This window comes from Phyllostomus discolor, chromosome 12 (genome assembly GCF_004126475.2).
Source record: "Phyllostomus discolor isolate MPI-MPIP mPhyDis1 chromosome 12, mPhyDis1.pri.v3, whole genome shotgun sequence".
Lineage (NCBI taxonomy): Eukaryota > Metazoa > Chordata > Mammalia > Chiroptera > Phyllostomidae > Phyllostomus > Phyllostomus discolor.
This window is the reverse complement of record NC_040914.2, coordinates 24,031,586-24,052,542: the sequence shown is the minus strand read 5'-3', so window position 1 is coordinate 24,052,542 and position 20,957 is coordinate 24,031,586. Positions and strand designations below refer to the sequence as shown.

Sequence of the window (20,957 nt, the reverse complement as noted above, 5' to 3'; positions counted from 1 at the left end):
TTTTAGAGAGAGGGGAAGGGAAGGAGAAAGAGAGGGAGAGAAACAACAATGTGGTTGCCTCTCACGCGCCCCCTATTGGGGACCTAGCCCACAGCGCAGGCGTATGTCCTGACTGGAAATTGAACCAGGGACCCTTTGCTTCGCAGTCCAGTGCTCAATCCACTGAGCCACACCAGCCAGAGCTGGCCTCACTTTCAGGAAGTAAATGAGCCAAGATGTCACCAGGTTGTCCCACTACATTAATAATCTTTAAACTATATTAACTTCCTTGTGTTCTCTCCAACACATCCCCTGACAAAAGCAGGTGGAATCATCAGGGAAAGACAAATTCCAAGGATTTTGGAATTTAAAATCCTTGGTGCTTAGGAACCAGGTAAGAAACCCAAGGACCACAACTGAGATGTGTGTTTGCACCAGAAAGATCCAAGGTGGTGCCTGACACCCCTTCCCAAGCAACCTTTTCAGGAACTTTTCTTCATTAGCATACTAAAAGTTACACCCAGGAGTGGAGAGTTAACATTATAATGAGACATGTGATGTATGGCTAAGCATGTCCCAAGCATGTTTTGGAACTGCATGTGCTTTCTTGGAAATCTGAAAATACCCCTCCTTGAAAATCTCAGACCCTGAACCTCCCTAACTATCCCCTCCCAAAAGCATTTAAGACTTTCCTAATTCCCCTGAGTTGGGGAGAAGGGATCTTTAGAGCACAAACTTGTACTTCTCTATTCTTTGATCAAAGAATAAAATTTCTGATCTGTTTTACCCAATACATTTTATTGCTGTGAGCGGTATTGAGCAGAATGACCACAATTTCCAGTCCCTGACTAGCACAGGTTGGTGACAAAGTTACACCATTTGAATAAAGATAGAGTTGGACAGAAATAAACTGATCCAAGTGATATGGAGAAAGTGTGTGCTTTCAAACACACTTCTGTTACCAGTTAGGACTAATCCATTGTAATTTCAAATCTTAGTGACACTCAGAACTCACTTTCCACTGGTGATTTGTTGGAAACATAACTCCTGAAAAAAAATGCACTTAAATAAAAGTCAATTGCAGGACAGGTTGAAATTGAATCAGAGGGCAATGAGCCTGTGTGAGCTTCAAACAAGTTCTGTTATAGCTGTGGAGTGGCCTACAGTTGGAGTTTTTCTACACTTAATCTGTCTTCTCTACAAATCAGTTCATCCAATCATACTAGTCCAGTCTGGGGGACTTGATCCATTTTGTCTCTCAGAAAATGTTTGACAATGTACTCCTGGCCTCCTGCTCAGCTGTTAGTTGCCTCTGCTGAGGTATTGTGTGTCTGAAGAGCTGGCATCTAGTTTGAGATGAATGTTAGGAGTTTTAGTCCTGGCTATTGTGGCTCAGTGGATTGAGCAATGACCTGTAAACCAAAGGGTGGCTGGTTCGATTCCCAGTTAGGACACAGGCCTGGGTTGCGGGCCGGATCCCCAGTAGGGGGTGCACAAGAGGCAACCACACATTGATGTTTCTCTCCTTCTCTTTCTCCCTGCCTTCCCCTCTGTCTAAAAATAAAGAAATAAAATCTTTAAAAAAATACAGCAGAAGTTGAGCTACCATCCCAGAGGAGCTGCCTTCCAGAGGAACTGTCTTGCACGCATCAAATGCTGAAATGTTAAAAACCTTTGGACTGGGCCTAAGCAACTGTTTGCCCCAAGGTTTGCAAAGACAATAAGACAGCAGAAACTCTGGCCAGGTGGCTCAGTTGGTTAGAGCACCATCCTGATACACCAAGGTTGCGGGTTCTGTCCCCACTCAGGGTACATACAAGACTCAACCAATAAGTGTATGAAAAAGTAGAACAACAAAATTTATGTTTTTCTGTTTCTCGCTCTCTCTCCAGTAAATAAATAAATAAATAAATAAATAAATATTTTTTAAATTAAGAAAACAATAAACAGACACTATGACTACTGGGCTGAATACTTTCAGACTGGAAATTTAAAATGTTTAGAATTACAGTTATTATGTTAGCTTATCTGCACCTGTGGAAATACCTTCCTGTTTTTTAAACTTCTGTGTGCTTAGGAAATGCCTAAGAAAATTTAGAAATTTTTGTTTTTGAGACTCAGTAAATAAGAGAATTTTATTCACCTTCACAACTAATCAAAGCAATGCAACTTGAATAATCAATGAAATACTATGTTTGCCTTTCAAACAGGCAAGTTGTGGGCCAAAAGAAGATCTCATATATTGCTGTTTGGAGTACAAACTGACACTGCCTTTCTGAAATATGCCGGCAATATTTATCAGAAAATTTCAGGAGTCTTATAATCAAATAATTCCATTCAAATTTAGTCTACCTGTGTGCTCAAAACATACATGCAAGGATGTCTACTTTGCAAATTTATATAATAGCCCAAAACTGGAATTAAATGTTCCCACAATATATTAAATCAATTATGACATCATGCAATAAACTATTACGTACTTATAAAATAAAATGATGTTTTTCACATGGAAAAAAAAGAAATGCTTTTCTTCTATTGATGTAATTGTTCCTCTTCCCTTTCTCATAAATACCTATTACTTTTGTCTCCAAGCTACAACACTCTTTGAGCTTCTGTCTGAATCATTGCTTCCCAGATAGATAAATAGCTCTTCTTATTGAACTCAAATAAATGCTTATTGCCTCTCACTTTGAAAGGTCCCTTTATTTTTAGGTTAACACTTCAAAAGCAATGAGTAGCTGGGGAGGAAAGATGAATAAAAGTTGTACTTCTAGGGAAGAACTACTTTCTTAATTCATCAGTGTTTCCTCCTTGGTGCCTTAGGAAATGGGATTATGCTTTTCCCACTGGAGAAAAAAAATTGAATGGAAGCTTTTCAATGTCCTTTGATTACTTTCTCTTCTGTAGGAAGGTAGCACAGTAAAAATCTGATTGTTGTGTGACCGACCCATTTGTCATGGTTTCCTGGGGACAAGTTTACTCAGTCTTAGTGGCAGACACATTCACTTCTGTTTGTTGTTGCCGTTGTTGTTCTGTTGACCTACCTGCTCTCAGGGGCTGTGAGTTTCCAGCTTATACAGAGATCCCAGCATTTTAGATGTTATTATGTTCTTGCCCAGCTTCTGTATTATGTCAGTACCAATTTCTGGTTTTGATCATGTACTATAGTTACATTACTATAGGAGCAGCTAACTGGGTGGGGATGTGGGAACTCTGTGTACTATTTTTTTGTGACTCTATAAATATTTTCCCCCCCAAATTTTTAAAGACTTGGCCATAGCTGCATAGCTCAGTTGGTTAGAGCATCGTCCCCATGAGCAAAGCTGTAGGTTTGATCCTTGGTGGGGGCACATATAAAAATTAACCAATGAATGCATAAATATGTGGAACAGCAAATCGATGTTTCTCTCTCCCTCTCTTCCCCTCTCCCTCCCTCCCTGTCTCCCTCTCTCCATCCCTCTCCCTTGCTCTCTTCCCCCATCTCTCTAAAAATCAATGAATAAAAATAAAAAGAGAAAGGACATGTCTTGGGCACAAATTCAGATGAGATGAGGTCTTGGGTGGGTGGAGCCATAGCCACACACACTGGATTATGGGGAAGATGTTGTCATTGATGGCTTCTGGTTTCCTGAGTTGATTGCAAGAAGGAAACTGTGTGCCAGGTGGTGTGGAGAACCAGAGTGTCAAAGTGAAACATCTCCCCACACATCCTGGGGACAAAGTGGGCAGTTGGAGAGCTTCCATCACCCTAGTCCCCCTTCTTTAACTGTAAAACTGAAGACGAGATCTTTGTCTGGGTGGAAGTGACACAATGATCGCCGGATTCCTGTCCTTGCTTTGCCTCGGTGAGTCTCCAGGACTGGGAGGGATGGGCTTGGATAGATGAGAAAATTCACGGTGGAGTGGGGGATATTGTGGGAAACATGGCAAGTACAGAAACAATAACATCTGTGTATTGGATACATGGCCCCTGTCAGGATTTTATGGGCTCTAATATCCTCATGTCTTCATTCTGATGTTCACACAAAAAGATGAGGAACCTAAGGTTCAGAGCCTGTGGTAACACCCAGAGTTTACTCAGCCGAGACATTCAGAGCTCAGATGGGATCTTCAAATCTATCCTCCAAACACCACAGTCTTGGCATGAATGTTGCATTGGTGTATAGGAGGGCAGGGTCTACAGAGTGTGAAAGGCTATGGGTTTGGGTACAAACCAGGAATACCAAGAAGAACAATGACTGGGGATGGCAGCTAAGAAGAAAATGTTCTGACCAGCCCTATCCTCAGCCTCATTTTAACTGTCTTCAACTCAAACATAATGCAGTCAAGCAGCCCTCAGCCAGTTAAACAAAACAAAACAAAACAAAACAAAATACCTGAATTATAATCTTGGGTTGGGCTCACAGGAGCTCTCTCGACTTTGAACCAACAGCTCCACCTCCCTCAGCCCGCAGCTCCTCCTCTGTGAGTGGGGTATGTGGAGGGGATATCAGGACTTATCTGCTTCAGTTCCTTCCTCCTTTGGGCACAGCTGTTCCCTTTGGGGTAATGCTCCTCCCACACATACACTTGAACTTTAGGCTATTGTGAACATACCCATGACCTCCAGCTGCAGGGCAAACAACTAGGAGCAGTCACAGACTGACCTCAGTCTCCCATATGCATTTCCTGCACCACAAACTCTTTCCATTTGAGGGAGAACCCCCCCCCCAACACTCTACAGTAAAATAACTATTGATCATGGAAGTGGTAAGGATACATATGGCAATCCAAGAAAATATGAGAGAAAAATGGAGGTGAATGTTCAACTTATAGACAGCAAAAGGACTGACTAATCTTAAAAGCTTAGTTACAGTTACCAACACAATAAATCAGGAAGGGTTGCTGGAAGGCTCTCCATTAACATAACTTCTGAAGGACAAACAATGGGACAAAAGTAAAAGGTAAAGAATAAACCCAGGGAAATACCTGCATGGAACACAGCAGATCTTGAACAAATTGGTCATGCGTTTCTCTGCCTCATTACTACTAAAAGACGAGCACATCACTTATCTGTCACGAGACTTTCTCTTCCAGGGCTCTGTCTGGGCTTTCAAGGTGAACACAAGAATGGTGAGTTGTCTTCCACGTAAACTGTGTTTCTTCACCCCAAGTTCTGTGACTTTTTAAAAAATTATTTTCAATTATAGTTGACATATAATATTACATTAGTTTTAAGTGTACAATATAGTCATTAAATATCTATTTACCTTAATTACAAATTGATCCCCTAATGAATCCAGTACCCACCTGGAACCATGCATAGTTATTACAATATTAGTGACTATATTCTCTGTGCATACTTTACATCCCTGTGGCTTTTTCATAGCTGCTAATTTGTATTTCATAATCTTTTCACCCCCTCCTCTGACAGCTTTCAATCTGTTTGCTGTATTTCCAAGTTTGTTTCTGTTTTGTTTGTTCATTTATTTTGTTTTTAGATTCCACATATAAGTGAAATCACATGGTATTTGTCTTTCTCTGCCTCACATAATTTCACTTAGCATAATACCCTCTAGATCCATCCACATTGCTGCAGATGGCAAGACTTCATTTTTTTTAATGGCTGAGTCATATGACCTTTTACCTTTAATTCTCTGAATTCTAGGAGAGTGTTTGTGGACATTAAGATAAAGGGTCAAATAAAGGATATGATCACCTAACCACATGCTGTACACCTGAAACTAATATAAAATATTGAATGTAAACTGTAATTGGAAAATAAAATTTTAGCCCTGGTCAGGTAACTTAGTTAGTTGGAGCATCGTCCAGTACACCAAGGTTACAGGTTTGATTCCTGGTCAGAGCACATGCCTAGGTTGCAGGTTTGATCCCCACTTGGGGTACATACAGGAGGCAACCAATTGATGTTTCTCCCTCATATTGACCTTCTTCTCTCTCTCCATCCCCCTCCTTCCCTTCTCTGTAAAATCAATAAACATATTCTCAGGTTAGGATTAAAAAGAAAAGAAAAGAAAAATGTTTAAGAAAAGGTAAAGAGTCCAAATAATTCTGAATTCTTTCCAGAGAAACTTCCCAAACCCTCCCTTAATGCCTTGCCGGGACCAGTGGTTAAGCACAGTGCTAATGTGACCCTGAAGTGCCACTGTCACTTCCAGAATGTGACGGTCATGCTGGGGAAGTTGCAGGACCCTGGGTACAAGCAGGAGCAGAGCTCAGCAGGATATGATGCTGAATTCCTCCTTGTGGACCTGGAGCCTAAAACTGCTGGCATATACTTTTGTGCCTATAAGACAATGGGCTCCCATGAGTGGTCCAAGAAGGGTGAACCCCTGCAGCTTGTGGTCACAGGTAAGCAGGGAAGCCTCAGGTTTCCTCCTTGGTGCACATATTCCTTGTCCTGTGATGGGACCTGGCAGAGAAAAAAGGAATGCAGGAAACAAAAAGACAAATGTGACACATCCCATGTAGGGAAATGGAGACATGAGAACAAGATTCTCATCAGGGCTTCTGAGAGGGTCTCAATGATGTGGATGGGTGACAGTGTTTTAGAATAGAGGTATTGATAGAAAATTTGAGGGGCAGCAAGGCCATAGGATCAAGAGACAGCTGTCACTGAGGAGATAGTTTGGTACAGTTCCCAAGAGGTGGGGTTACACTGTGTCATGTAGAGCCACATGGGGAAGCACCAGGGCCAGGAAGCAGCCAGAAGGAACGAGCCTTTATACTTGCTTCTGTGAGAATCAACAGGCTTAGGATTGGGGCACAGAGGCTGCCCAGGTTATCTGGGACCTGACCCTGGGGTGATGAGGGCAGGGAAATAGTGGCCCTGAGTGTGAGAAACCAATGAAGGAGGTCGTTGGAAGTGTGGGCTCCAGATTGGTTGGTTTGCATTTGAGAGGTGTGCTCCAGAGAGAGACGTTGCCTGTCTCTAGGAATTGCTAACCCTGAGAGGGGAATCCCTCTGAAGTCAGCAAGGTTCTCAAATGTTAAAGCATCTGATGTAGAAAATAAAGCCATGGTTAATACAGAGAGATGGGTGAGCGTGTCCTCAGTACAAGGATAAATGGGAAGCCCTGGTCCTCCCTTCATCCAGACTGCCTTGTTCTATTCAGGATCACTCCTAAAACCTTCCCTGTCAGTCAGCGCAAAGTGGGGATGACTCCAGGTCACAGTATGACACTCTGATGTCTGGTTCCATACAAGAGAACTGAGTGTATCATTATTGCTCTGCTGAAAATGGGAATCCAGAACCATTACAAACTGAGAAAGTAATACAAAACCTAACTGAGCATCATGGTGGCATAAAACATCCCTTGTTTTTGTTCCTCCCTTCAACAACAAAAATTCAGCATCCATCTACAAACAAAAGTGTCTTTGTGGGAATCATGAGATCCAGCACCATATGCCAAGGGACCTGGGAGGAGTCTCACCTACCTGTGCATTAGGTCATAGGCAGATGGACCTCAGTACCAGCTGTGGAACCTGCAGGAGACAGTGTGCTGGTTCCAGCCCCTCTTGGCTGTGGTCTGGAAGTACCTGATGGACTCGGACAACACCTATCAGTGAGAAAGCCTTTGTGTGAGTCTACAAACCAAGACTGAGTCATGAATAAACAGAAAATCTGAACAGAAAGTAATCGGTGGAAAGAATGAATCAGTAAGGAAAAAAAAACCCCCACAAAACCTCCCTCCCAACCACCACCACAACAAAAAAGCCTAAGATCACATGGTTTCACTGGTGAATTCCACCAAACATTTAAAGAAGGAACAATGCCAATCTTACTCAAACTCTTTTTTTCTTCTAATAAGGATTTGATTTTTTCTTTTTTTTTAAATTTTACTTATTTATTTTTAGGGAGGGAAGGGAGGGGGGGAGAGAGAGAGAGAGAAAGAGAGAGAGAGAGAGAGAAACATCAATGTGCAGTTGCTGGGGGTTATGGCCTGCAACCCAGGAATGTACACTAGCTGGGAATTGAACCTGGGACACTTTGGTTCCCAGTCCGCGCTCAATCCACTGAGCTATGCCAGCCAGGGCTTCAAACTCTTTTAACAAAAACTGAAAAGGAGGAAACACTACCACACTCATTTTACCCTGATACTAAAGCTGGATGAGGACACTACAAGGAAAAGTAAACTACAGACCAATGTCTCCAATGACTATAGATGCAAGAATTCTCAACACAATGTTAGCAACTGAATTCACCAGCACATTAAAAGGATCATACACCATGATCAAGTGGAATTTATCCCTGGGATTCAAGGATGGGTCGACATACATAAATCAATAACTGTGATAACCACATTTGTAAGATAAAGAAGAAAAATCATATCATTTCAACAGATGCAGACAAAGCATTGAACAAAATACATCTCTTTGAGGTAAAAACTCTCAACAAAGTGGGTGTAGAGGGGACATGCCTGAACAGCAGAAAGACCCTATACAACAAGCTAACAGCTAACATCATAATGATAAAAGGTTGAAATCTTTTCCTCTTAGATCAGGTGCCCAGTCTCACCACTCCTATTCAACATGGTACCAGAAATGCTAGCCAGAGCAATCAGGCAAGTCAAAGAAATAAAAGGAACCCGAACTGGAAAGGAACAAGTTAAATAGTTGCCCAAAGTGGGTAATGTTATAAATATTTTAAAGAAGTAAACTAATAGCCAATTAATTGAATTAAGTGATTTCTCCAAGGGCCACTATTATAATTCAGATTTATTGCCTTTTATAATATATTTAAATCCTAGGATGGTACTTCTTCATAATTTCCTTTATTTTCTACATCTACTGTGTTACCTTTGCATCTTAATATTTTTCAGTACAATTTTCTTTAGTCTTGGAAGTCATCTCAGTTATAAGTATATAATCTATGAAGCCTATTGCTGATTACAAATTACAACAAAAGTAGATTTGTCTTTACTTAGTAATGATATGCTCTTATATATAGAAAATCCTAAAGACTCAACCAAAAACTGTTCAAACTAATCATCAAATTCAGCAAAATTGCTAGATATAAAATTGGCATACAGAAATCAGTTTCATTCCTATACACTAACTACAAAATATCTGAAAAAGAATTAAAGAAAACAATCCCAGTCACAATAGCATGAAAAACAATAAGATGCTTAGAAATAAATTTAACCAAGAAGGTGAAATATCTACACTGAAAACTACAATAATTATGAAAGAAATTGAAGACACAAAGAAATGGAAAGCTATCCCATGCTCATGAATCAGAAGAATTAATATTGTTAAAATGTCCATATTACCCAAGTCATCTATAGATTCAATGCAATCTCTATCAGAATGCCAATGATATTTTTCACAGAAATAAAACAAACAATCCTAAAATGTGTATGAAACAGATAGAAGACCCTGAATGGCCAAAGCATCCTGAGAAAGAAGAACAAAATTGGAGGTATCATACTTCATGATCTTAAATTATACTACAAGGCTGTAGTAATCAAACCAGCATGGTAATAGCATAAAAACAGACATATAGATCAATGGAACCGAGTAGAGAACCCAGAAATAAACCCTTGCATGTACAATCAGCTAATATCAGAGAAGGATGCCATAAATGCTCAATGAAAAAAGGATAGTCCCTTCAACAAATGGTGTTAGGAAAACTGGATAACCACATACAGAAAAATGAATTTGGTCCCCTATCTTACACCACTCACAAAAATGAACTCTAAATGGATTAAAAATTTAAACGTAAGACTTCCAAACCATAAAACTCCTAGAAGAAAACATAGGGGAAAATCCCTTTGACATTGGTCTTGGTAACAATGTTTTAGATATGACATTAAAGCACAAGAAACAAAAAAATAAGCAGGACTACATCAAACTAAAAAGCATGCACACAGCAAAGGAAACCATCAACAAAATGAAAGAGCAACCTACCAAATGGGGAAAAAAAATATTTGCAGAATGATAGTGTTCCTGGGTGAAAGAGGTGAAGGGACTAAGAAGCAATATGGATATATTTTTAGAGAGAGGGGAAAGGAGGGAGAAAGAGAGGGAGAGAAACATTGATCAGTTGCCTCTCCCAATACTGCCAACCGGGAACCTAGCCCACAACCTAGGCATTTGCCCTGGCTGGGAATCAAGCCAGTGAAATTTTTGGTTTGCAGTATGATGTCCAACCCACTGAGCCACAGCAGTCAGGGCTGACTACTTATCTTGCATCCTGTTTTCTAGATACCCGTGATGGATCTGGAGCTTCCTCAGTAAAAACAGGTAAGATAATTAGAGAAGAGATGTTTTAACCAATTGTATCCACCTTGAGGCAGGGGATCTCTTTGGATTAAAAGGCACGGGAAGACTCTTAATGCCCACTTTCTCAATGCCTTGGGAGGAACCACTGCCTTTTGGGGGAGATGGCCTCTAAGCCACTCCTGTAAATCCTGGTGGGTAAAAACATCCTGAGGTGCATTGTCTGACATCTTGCATAACGAAAAACTATGTTAGAGTTATGTGAAGCGTGGGGGTGAGTTTGTGTGACCGGCTTGGGGAAGAGGACTGGGACCTGTAGCATTCAGGTTACTTTGGGGATATGTGTGATCAAGGACTTGGTAAAACTTCAAAGTTCTCAAAAATAGGTCACTATCAAATTCTTTTACTCTGATGTTGCTTTTCCATGAAGAGTTGACTAAGGCTCTGTCCTCAGAGATTCTTCTAAAAATTTAGGGCTTTTGATAGCTTTAGACTGAAACAGGAACTCAACCAAACTTTAATGACATCTAGATGCTTACTTATCCTTTCAGCAACTCATAGCCTCCCTGCTATGGACTCCAAGGAGCCAAGATCGTTAAGGGTTGTCACTGGAGCCCTGGGTGGTGTAGCTCAGTGGATTGAGCACAGGCATGGGGACCAAAGGGTCACTGGTTCGATTCCCAGTCAGGGCACATGCCTGGGTTGCAGGCCAGGTCCCCAGCAGGGGGCACACAAGAGGCAACCACACATTGATGTTTCTCTCTTTCTCCTTCCCTTCCCCTCTAAAAATAAATTTAAAAAAAATTTTTTTAAATGTTGTCACTAAAGTCTATGCTGGTATGATTTGTTTTTTCAATGAATTTTTTATTGATTGATTTTTTTTTGAAAGAGAAATAAAGAGAGAAACATCAACCTGATGCCCCACCCATTTGCATTCCATTTGCAACCATTATACATTCAATGGCTGGTTCTTGCATGTGCCCCGACCAGGGATCAAACCCACAACCTGGCACATGGGGACAATGCTCTAACCAACTGAGCTATCTGGCCAGAGCTAATTCATTTTTTCATAGAAGATATCCTCTGAGGTGTCTTTGCAAAATAAATATTAACCTTTGGAAATGTTCTTATTCCGTATCAGCTGGTTTGGGACATGGTTGCAACTCCAGCTGTAGGAACATATTGGCCAGGAATGTTTCCTTGGACAGATCTGAAATCTGATAGAGTGGAGGAGCATGGAAGTATCAGAGATGAGGTGGGAAGTCCTGCAATGTGTGAGAGGGAAGAGGTAGAAAAGCTTTTATATTTTTAGCTCATGTGGAACTTATTTTCTTTCATTTCTATTGATATATAATTCACATTCCGTAACTGCACCCTTTTAAAGCGTACAGTTTGCAAGGCTGTGCAACCTTTGCCACTAATACAACTCCCAAAATGAAATCTCGTACCCACTAAGCAGTCAGTCCTCATTATCCTCTCCCACCAGGCCCTGCAAACCATGAATGTGCTTATTCTGGATATTTCCTATCAGTGGAATCACACAACCTGTGGTCTTTTGTGTCTGGCTCCTTTCACTCAGCATCCTGTTTTCAAGGTTCACCCATGTTGTAGCAGGTGTCAGGGCTTTGTTCCTTTTCGTGGCTGAATAATATTCCATTGTGTGGATAGACCATCTCTTAGTTCTCCATTCATTCACTGATGGACATTTGGGTTGTTAGTACTTTCTGGCTACTCTGAAGAGTGCTCCTGTGAACAGGGATGTATAAGTGACTGAGTTCTTGCTTTCAACCGGGTTCTACCTACGAGTAGGCTTGCTGGGACATATGGTAACTCTATGTTTAGCTTTTTGAGGACCTGCCAGACAGTTTTCCAATGTGGCTGCACGATTTTACCTTCCCACCAGCCATATATGTGGGTTCCAATATCTCCACATCCTTGCCAACTCTTGTTAATTTCCTTTCATTTTATTATAGCCATCCAAGTGGGTGTGCATATCATTTCTTAAAATGTACTTTCTGAGTTCACACTGATGCCACCACAATTCTAAACAGAATAACGAATCTTTAAGCACAGATAAGGTGTCTGCACCCTGTATGTGCATGCCCCAAAGCTGCCCGGAAGGGACCCTACCCTCCCGTTCTGTGTAGACCAATAGTGAATTTTACCACCTAACTTTGACTCAAGGGCAGGTTTGCTTTCTGGTGCCTGTGTTAAGCTGTATCCCATTGCCTAGGGAGACTCCTCCAGATGAATATTATATATTCTCTGTAATTTATTTTGGCTACTTGCGAACAGGCATGTGAAATTTTACCAGGATATGTAAACATCTCAGGGTGAACCCAGTTCATCGGGTTATGGGGCCACAGGAAGGGAATTTTGCAAGAACTTACTTCTCATTTCCAGTGAATCGCTATGTGAGGAAAAGCTGTAGGCTGGACAGAGGAAGAAGTAAATGCTTAAAGCAGGACTGATGTTTCTCTGCTTCCATCAAGGGTCCGGGAACAACTGTTCCTGCCCTGCGTTCATATGTCCATGCAGATGCCTTGATAGAATTGTTGCTTCTGAGGGTCTCTTGGATCCAATGCCACCAGAAGCAGACTCTCAAATATTAGTGAAAAAATGACAGTGTAGGGGAGTGGGGAAGAAGGACTTCAAGGAAAAGAGACTAAAAAACAGTGGAATATTCCAGGCCCTCCACTCAATCCTGTGGGGAAGCATAGGTGACAGAAAAGGGGACAAATATGGGAGGCCAGGGAGCTAGGGCATTCATGTCTCCACAAATAACAGTCATGGTAAAGGGGTGACCCTGAGGCCCATAAATTCCAAGGCATTTGGGATCCTTCCAGATACAAGGTCTCACATAGGAAAGAAGAAGAAGGCAGGATCAAGAATGCATAGAAATGGCAACAATTTTGCCCTGGCTGGTGTGGCTCAGTGGATTGAGTGCCAGCCTGTGAACCAAAGGGTTGCCAGTTTGATTCCCAGTCAGGGTACATGCCTGGGTTGTGGGCCAGGTCCCCAGTAGGGGGCACGTGAAAGGCAATCACACACCAATGTTTCCCTCCCTTTCTTTCTTTTTCCCTTCCTCTCTCTCTAAAAATAAATAAATAAAATACTTTTTTTAAATGGCTAAGGCCTGGGGGAACCTGGGTGTGGGAGCACTTGCAGCACCTGGTACAGAGGGACCCGGGTATGGGTGGGATGCTAGGTGAGAAAACCACCATTCTCACGACTTCATTATCCTGCACAGTGAGGCAGATTCTACAATGTGGGCTCAAGCCATTACCTCACTCTTCATGTTATGTTATGTTATCTTCCTTCAGCTTCACTGAGCTATAACTGCTGGGTAAAACGGGGAGATATTTAATGTGATGATCGGATATAAGTATACATCTTGGAAGGCTTCCCTCCGCTGATTAATGAACACATCCCTCACCTCATATTTACCTCTTCCCTTTTTCTTTAATGAGAATGTTTAAGACCTACTGTCTTAGCAAATTTTTAAACTTTTTAAACCCTAACCCAAGGATACACTTACTGATTTTAGAGAGAGAGGAAGGCAGTGGGGTTGGGGGAGAGACATCAATGGAGAGAGAAACATTGATTGGTTGCCTCCTGTATGTGCCTCCAGTGGGGACCAAACCTGCAACCTAGGTATATGCCCTCACTGGGAATTGAACCCAAGTCCTTTTGATATATGGGGTGATGCTCCAACCAACTGAGCCACACCGGTGTCTATTTTACCACCTCTCATTTCCCCCACCCCTCAGCTCCTGGCAACAACCATTCTACTCTCTACTTCTATGGCTTTTATTATTATCATTAGTCGTCGTCGTCGTCATCGTCGTAGTATTTAGATTCCATATTTAAGTAATACCATGCAGTATTTGTCTTTGACTTTTTTTTATTTAGCATAATGCCCTCCATGTTGTTGCAAATGGCAGGCTGTCCTTGTTGTTCAGGTTGTAGTTCATGTTGTACATATACCACAAAGACAATGATTCCTGAGCTCGGGGACAGTGTGGGTTTTCATCCCCCTGTGATTGGACCTGCTACTACCTCTGCAGCATTACAGCTGGTGGGGTACATGTTATCTCCCCAGATCATCAGTTCCCTGGGAAAGGTTCAGAATATTACATCTCTCCAACTTGGGCACCCAGTGGCCCCCTTGACCTTGTGGCCAACTGGCCTGATGGGTTTGACACAGCAGAATCCAAGTCTGTCCTTCCCATGTGACCTTGGGGTATTCAATGGACTCCTTGATACTTGGCCTACTTATGAATGAAATGGGGACAGTGAACCTATCTTGCGTGTGTATCATCAGGGTGAGAGTGTTCATGAAGCACCTGACACAGTGGCTCACAATAAATGACCGATACTCCTGCAGTTGGTGAAACATCTATGGGGAATTTCCCATGTTGCGAGGCATGGTTGATAAGGGCCCATTTAATGTTGTCCAGTAAAGTAGCTACTGTCGTTGCCCTCACTTTGAATGGAGAAGATGAAACAAAATGCTTCAAGCAATGGGATGTCCCTGCTCTGAAGTGACAGCTCCATGTTAAAAAAAAAAAGAAAGAAGAAAAAAGAAACTTGCTCTGGCTGATGTGGCTCAGTGGATTGAGCTCAGGCCTGTGAACCAAAGGGCTGGCAGTTCGATTCCCAGTTAGGGCACATGCCTGGGTTGAGAGCCAGGTCCCCAGTAGGGGGTGCTCCAGAGGTAACCACACATTAATGTTTCTCTCCCTCTCTTTCTCCCTCCCTTCCCATCTTTCTAAAAATAAATAAATAAAATCTTTAAAAAATGTTTTTAAAGTTATTTTTCAATTACAGATGACATTCAATATTATACTACTTTCAGGTGCACAGTATAGTAGGTTGGACATTTATATACCTTACAAATTGTCACCCTAATAAGTCTGGTACCCACCTGGCACCATACATAGTTATTACAACATTATTGACTGTATTCCTTGTGCTGAACTTTACATCCCTGTGACTATTTTGTAACTTCCAATTTGTACTTCTTAACCCCTTCCCCTTTTTCACCCAGCACCCGCAAGCCCCCTCCCATCTAATAACCACCAGTTTGTTCCCTGTGTCTACTAGTCTGTTCCTGTTGTTTTTCTTCATTTATTTTGTTTTTTAGATTCCAGATATTAGAAAAATCATATGGTACTTATCTTCCTCTGCATGACCCAGCAGTTCCATTTCTGGGTATTTACCTAAAGAAACCCAAACCACTAATTCAAAAAGATTCACGAACCCCTATGTTCACTGCAGCATTATTTACAATGGCCAACCTAAGTGCCTATCAGTAGATGAGTGGATTAAAAAATCTGTGGTATGTTTACACAATGGAATATTACCCAGCCATGAAAAATAACGAAATATTGCCACTTGTGACAGCATGGATGGACCTTATGCTGCGAGAAATAAGGCAGCCCCATGTTTTGAAGCCAGGTTGTCTGGCTCCTCTTACCTGTTCTAAATTCCATCAGCGTGTTCCAGAAGCCAAACTGATTCTCTGACCTGCTCCTTTCCTTCCAGACACCAGAGTCATCTTTGTCACCACCTTCAGCTGCCTCATCATCTTCCTCCTCTTTCCCTCTATATTCCTCATCTACAGATGCACTCAGAATGGTGAGTAGATAGCAACCCCCATCAAAACCACAGGAAAGCCCTAGCTGGTGTGGCTCAGTGGATTGGGCACCAGCCTGTGAATGGAACGGTTGCTGGTTCGATTCCCAGTCAGGGCATATTCCTGGGTTTCAAGCTGGGTCACCATTTGGGGGCATGTGAGGGGCAACTGATCAATGTACCTCTTATACATTCATGTTTCTCTTCTTTTCTCCCTCCCTTCCCCTCTCTCTAAAAACAAATAAATAAAATATTTTTTTAAAACCTACAGGGGAACAGAAATAAAGAAAAGGATTCTCTCATTTGATAAATTTCCCCCTGTGTTTTTTTATAGGTTCATCACATAAAGAAGCCACCAAGAGGTACATAGATATACTTGGCAGGTGTCTCACTCCATCCTTCAGGGACCCCATTTTCCCAGACCCCATTTTTCAGGCCCAACCACACCCTGTTCCTTGACCATGCCCCTCCCTCAGTCTGAGGTGTGACCTTCCTCCGCTCCTCTCCAAAGCCCTTATCTTCCCTCCAGAATCTTCATGCCCCACACTTACCATGTGTTTCTCTCTCTCTCAGAACAAGCCATTCCAAATTCCCCAAGCAGGAGGCTTCAGGTAAGTGATAAGAGAAGAACCCAGGAGAGAACAGAGGGCAGTTGGACTCCTGCTGACTGAGAACTGAAGTGTTTTTTTGTTTTTATTTTTTCCCTCATTCACATGCAGATTTACCCAAGCTGGAAACAGAATCTCTCTCGGTGAGTTCTCCCACCTCTTGGAATTCCCCAAGAGCTGTCTTAGCAACCTGGCTGGTCCTGCCTGCTTCCCAGTTCAGCCCACAGTCTGGTTACATGGATACCCCAACTCATACCATCAGGAGACCAGTTAATATCGTGTCTAAAAACAGGCACTTTGACCGAACTCCTAAAAACAAGAAAGTGGAATGGTGGTTACCAGGGGCTAGGGGACAGAGCAACTGGGGAGGTGATGTTTAAGGGTACAGACTTGTAACTCATAAATAAATGTCCTGAAGAGCTGACACATGATAGCCCACAATATGTATTATAAACTTCAAAGTTGCTAAGAGGGTAGATCGAACTTGTTCTCACCACACACAGAAGGTAATTAAAGGTAATTACATGCCCTTTGGAGGTGTTAGCTAACATCACGAATTGCAGAATATAAACATATCAAATCAATAGGTTGTATACCTTAAACTTATATAATGCTATATGTCAGTTATATCCAAACAAACAAACAAAAAAGCCATGTCCTTTGAATGACAAAGTAGCTGAATCTCAGCTCCCAATATCTCCTATGGATTGCCAGTGTGGTCTGACACGAATCATGAAGTCCCTGTGATTTGATCCCTGAGTTTCATACTGTATCTAGTGGGAAGCAAACTCCCCATGGAAAAGGCTTGTGTAAATCGAGCAAGGTCATAAACATAAAAAGCTTCCTGGAGTTTCTGGCAAATTTTAAATGTCAGGTGGATGGTGTGAAAACGTCAATGAACAAATGTTAATCAATTTACATCAACCAGTTGTTTTACTATTTAAAAAACTGCTGATTTGTGATTCCACATTGATTAGCATTCCATCTAAGAGCGACATCAGATAACATTTATACAATTTTCCACAGGACACAGAGGTTCACTAGCTCATTCTTTACGCCAAAGCAAATAGAGGGTTACCAAAAGGTGCAAGGAGTTCACTATCATGTTGAAAAAATACTCATGCACATTGCGTTCATTTAGATATAAATCTATATCTATAGATGTAGATAGATAAATGTAAATAAAGTTATAAAAGAGGCATAGTGCCCAGGCTGGTGTGGCTTAGTGCATTGAGTGCCAGCCTGAGAACCAAAGGGTCTCTGGTTCGATTCCCAGTCAGGGCACATGCCTGTGTTGTGGGCCAGGTCCCCAGTAGGGGGCACATGAGAGGCAACCACACACTGATGTTTCTCTCCCTTTTTTTCTCCCTCCCTTCCCCTCTGTCTAAAAGTAGATTTTTAAAAATCTTTTTAAAAAAGGCATGGTCACAAATTAAGCATAAGTTAACAAATCTGGTCCATTTCACATGCTGGATTAATGTCATTATTTCATAAATTATTGATAATGTTATAACAATATAATATTAAGATGTGGTACCTTCACACCCTGAAGTACTATTCAGCCATGAAAAGGAAGAAGCTACTGATACATGCGGTAAGCAGGTGTACTTCAAAAACATTTTACTAAGTGAAATGAGCCAGAAATGAAAGACTATATATATTGTTGCTGCATTTATATGAAAGTCTCCAGAAAAGGCAAATAAGTAGTTGCCTGTGGCTGGAGTAGGGGTAGGGGTGGGGTGGGAGGTAGGAGAGCAAGGTTTACCTGCAGATAGGCACAGGGGAATTGGGGGAGTGGGTGATGCATGCCCTCAAAATAGATTGTGGTGTTCACTATATCATTGTACAAATTCACTAAAAGTCATCTTACTGTACACATATCATAGGGGAATTTACTAGGGACATCATACATTATTCATTTATAAATTACACCTCCATAACATTGTTTAAAATGAGAATATAACAGTACACAGTGCCAGCAGGTGTTCTCATGGGATGGTAGCTCTTCTCCAAGGGACCTTTGCAACGACTTTTATCAGCACCAGGTACTACTGGTTGTCAGAATCCTTTCGTTAGTACTAGAGTGAAAGCCCTCATTCTCCATGAGGCTCAGCCAATATAGGATGTTGTGCATCTGGGCCGCCCAATTCCACAGCCCTCAGTCACACATGGCTGCCACACATTTGAAATTACTGCTCACTGGGCGTATTTTTACATTTAATTTAATTCAATTTAATTTAATTTTAGTTCATTTAAATTTAAGTAACTGGATGTGGCTCAAGGACACCACATTGGACATGTCAGCTCTAAATGTCGGTGTGTACCCCTCTCTTTTCCTCAAAGACTGAAGACCCCCAGGAAGACACCCCTGCTGATGTAAACAATGAGGCACTGGCTGAGGAGGAGCCCCTGGGATCTTGTGAATGAGTCACTGGAGGAAGGACTTCTCCCCTGGGGAGGAGAGTTTGGATTCAGGTGGCTGAAGTGACTGGATGTGTGGAAACCCACATCATGTTGTGTCCTCAGCCCATCGTCCATGTTAATAAAATTAAGGTTTTTCTGCCCTGGCTGATGTGGCTCAGTGGACTGCATGCTGACCTGCAAATCAAAGGGTCGCCGGTTTGATCCCCAGTCAGGACACATGCCTAGGTTGTGGGTCAGGTCCCCAGTAGGGGGTGCATGAGAGGCAACTACACAGTGACATTTCTCTCCCTCTTTTTCTCCCTCCCTTCCCCCTCTCTAAAAATAAATAATAAATAAAATATTTTTTAATGTTTTTCTTCTTGATTCCACTCCTCTCAAAAACTACTGGATGGGTTTTTCTAAATTCTGGAGTCTAGCTTTAGTATGGTTTGACTTAAAAAATAGGCTATGATTATGTCCTACATACATGGACTGGTGGTACTCATAATATTCACTTGGGGATTTGTGGACAGCACCCCATGAATGGAAAATGGTTTCCCTAGAGAGGCCTGTGTGGCTGCAATCAGGTGAGGCATTTCTTAGACACAGGGCTTTGGAAAAGGAGCACAAAACATGAGCCACAAAGTGATGTGGACACTCAATGATGAGCTAATGACAGCATCCCTATGGAGCATGCAGCCCAGCCAGCAGCTAAATGTATTTGTTTCATAATTTTCTCATGATGTGTTGGGCAGCCATGTAGTCCCGGCCACCAAGTCCAGACCAGTTTCCTCTCTGACATGACTGCCACCATATTTCTGTTTGTGTTATTTCCTCAATGTTTTTAAACTGTTTAACTTATTGATTTTAGAGAGAGAGGAAGAGAGAATGAGAGAGAGAGAAACATTTATCTGTTGTTCCACTTATTTATGCATTAATTAGTTGATTCTCGTATGTGCCCTGACCAGGGCAATCTTGGCGTATCAGGAAAATGTTCTAATTAACTGAGCTACCTGGCCAGGGCTGTATATAAACACTCTTAATGCATAAACATATGCTGAATAACTTTTCTCTTTTTAAAAGAGAAAGTCACCAAATAACATGAATGGAAATACCCACACCGACCTTATTTTCTTGACACTAGTATTTTGCTTCCCAATCTTTTTCTTCCCTCTCCTCACCAGAAGTAAACATTTTCCAAGGTTGCACATATTATTCCTAGGCATTTTTCATACTTTCACAACCCAGACATCTATTAATAGTTCACTCATGGCACCGTTTTATGTTATTAATGTATATACATATGAAACACTTATTTGAAAGAATATAGGCACCCCTATGTTCAGTGAAGCATTCTTTACTATAGCCAAAATATGGAAGCAACCCAAGTGTCCATCAATAGACAAGTGGATATAAAAGATGTGGGACATATATCCAAGGAAATATTATTCAGCCATAAAAAGAATGAAATCTTAACATTTGCAAGAGTATGGATGCACCTAGAGGATATTATGCTCAGTGAAATAAGTCACAGAAAGACAAATACCATATGGTTTCACTTATCTGTGAAATCTAAAGAACCAAAATAAGCCCAGGCTGGTGTGGCTCAGTGGATTGAGTGCCGGCCTATGAACCAAAGGGTTGTGGGTTGGATTCCCAGTCAGGGCACACACCTGGGTTGAGAGCCAGGTCCCCAGTAGGGGGCACCCAAGAGGCAACCACACATTGATGTTTTTCTCCCTCTCTTTCTCCCTCCCTTCCCTCTCTAAAAATAAATAAATAAAAATCTTTTAAAAATGAAGAACAGAATAAATGAAGAAACACAACAAAAACAAACTTATAGATATGGAGAACAGACTGATGGCTGCCAGAGGGAAAAGGGGTTGGGGCACTAGGTGAAAAAGATGAAGAAACTGAGAAGTACAGATGGTAGTTGTGAAATAGTCATGCGTATGTAAATTACAGCACAGGGAATATAGACAATAAGAGTCTAGCAACTACATGTGGTGCCAGGTGGGTATTATAATTATCAGGAGGAATCACTTCATAAGTCTAATCACTATGTTGCACATCTGAAAATAACAAAAAAATAATGTTAAGTGATAACTG

At 41.6% G+C, this 20,957-nt stretch overlaps 1 protein-coding gene across 2 annotated transcripts; it reads left to right on the top strand.

The window, feature by feature from the left end:
* The first annotated feature begins 3,446 nt into the window (after window positions 1-3,446).
* VSTM1 (V-set and transmembrane domain containing 1) lies at window positions 3,447-19,036 on the top strand. Of its 2 annotated transcripts, XM_028529194.2 has the most exons (9): window positions 3,447-3,824; window positions 5,056-5,091; window positions 6,046-6,330; window positions 10,186-10,224; window positions 15,748-15,840; window positions 16,172-16,199; window positions 16,411-16,448; window positions 16,557-16,588; window positions 18,789-19,036. In XM_028529194.2, exons 1-9 carry the CDS (start codon window positions 3,791-3,793, stop codon window positions 18,870-18,872), a joined length of 669 nt encoding a protein of 222 aa, XP_028384995.1. In that variant the 5' UTR covers window positions 3,447-3,790; the 3' UTR covers window positions 18,873-19,036. The 2 variants fall into 2 exon arrangements, with proteins under 2 accessions (XP_028384995.1, XP_035868532.1); XM_036012639.1 differs by lacking the exon at window positions 6,046-6,330.
* The last annotated feature ends 1,921 nt before the right edge of the window (window positions 19,037-20,957 follow it).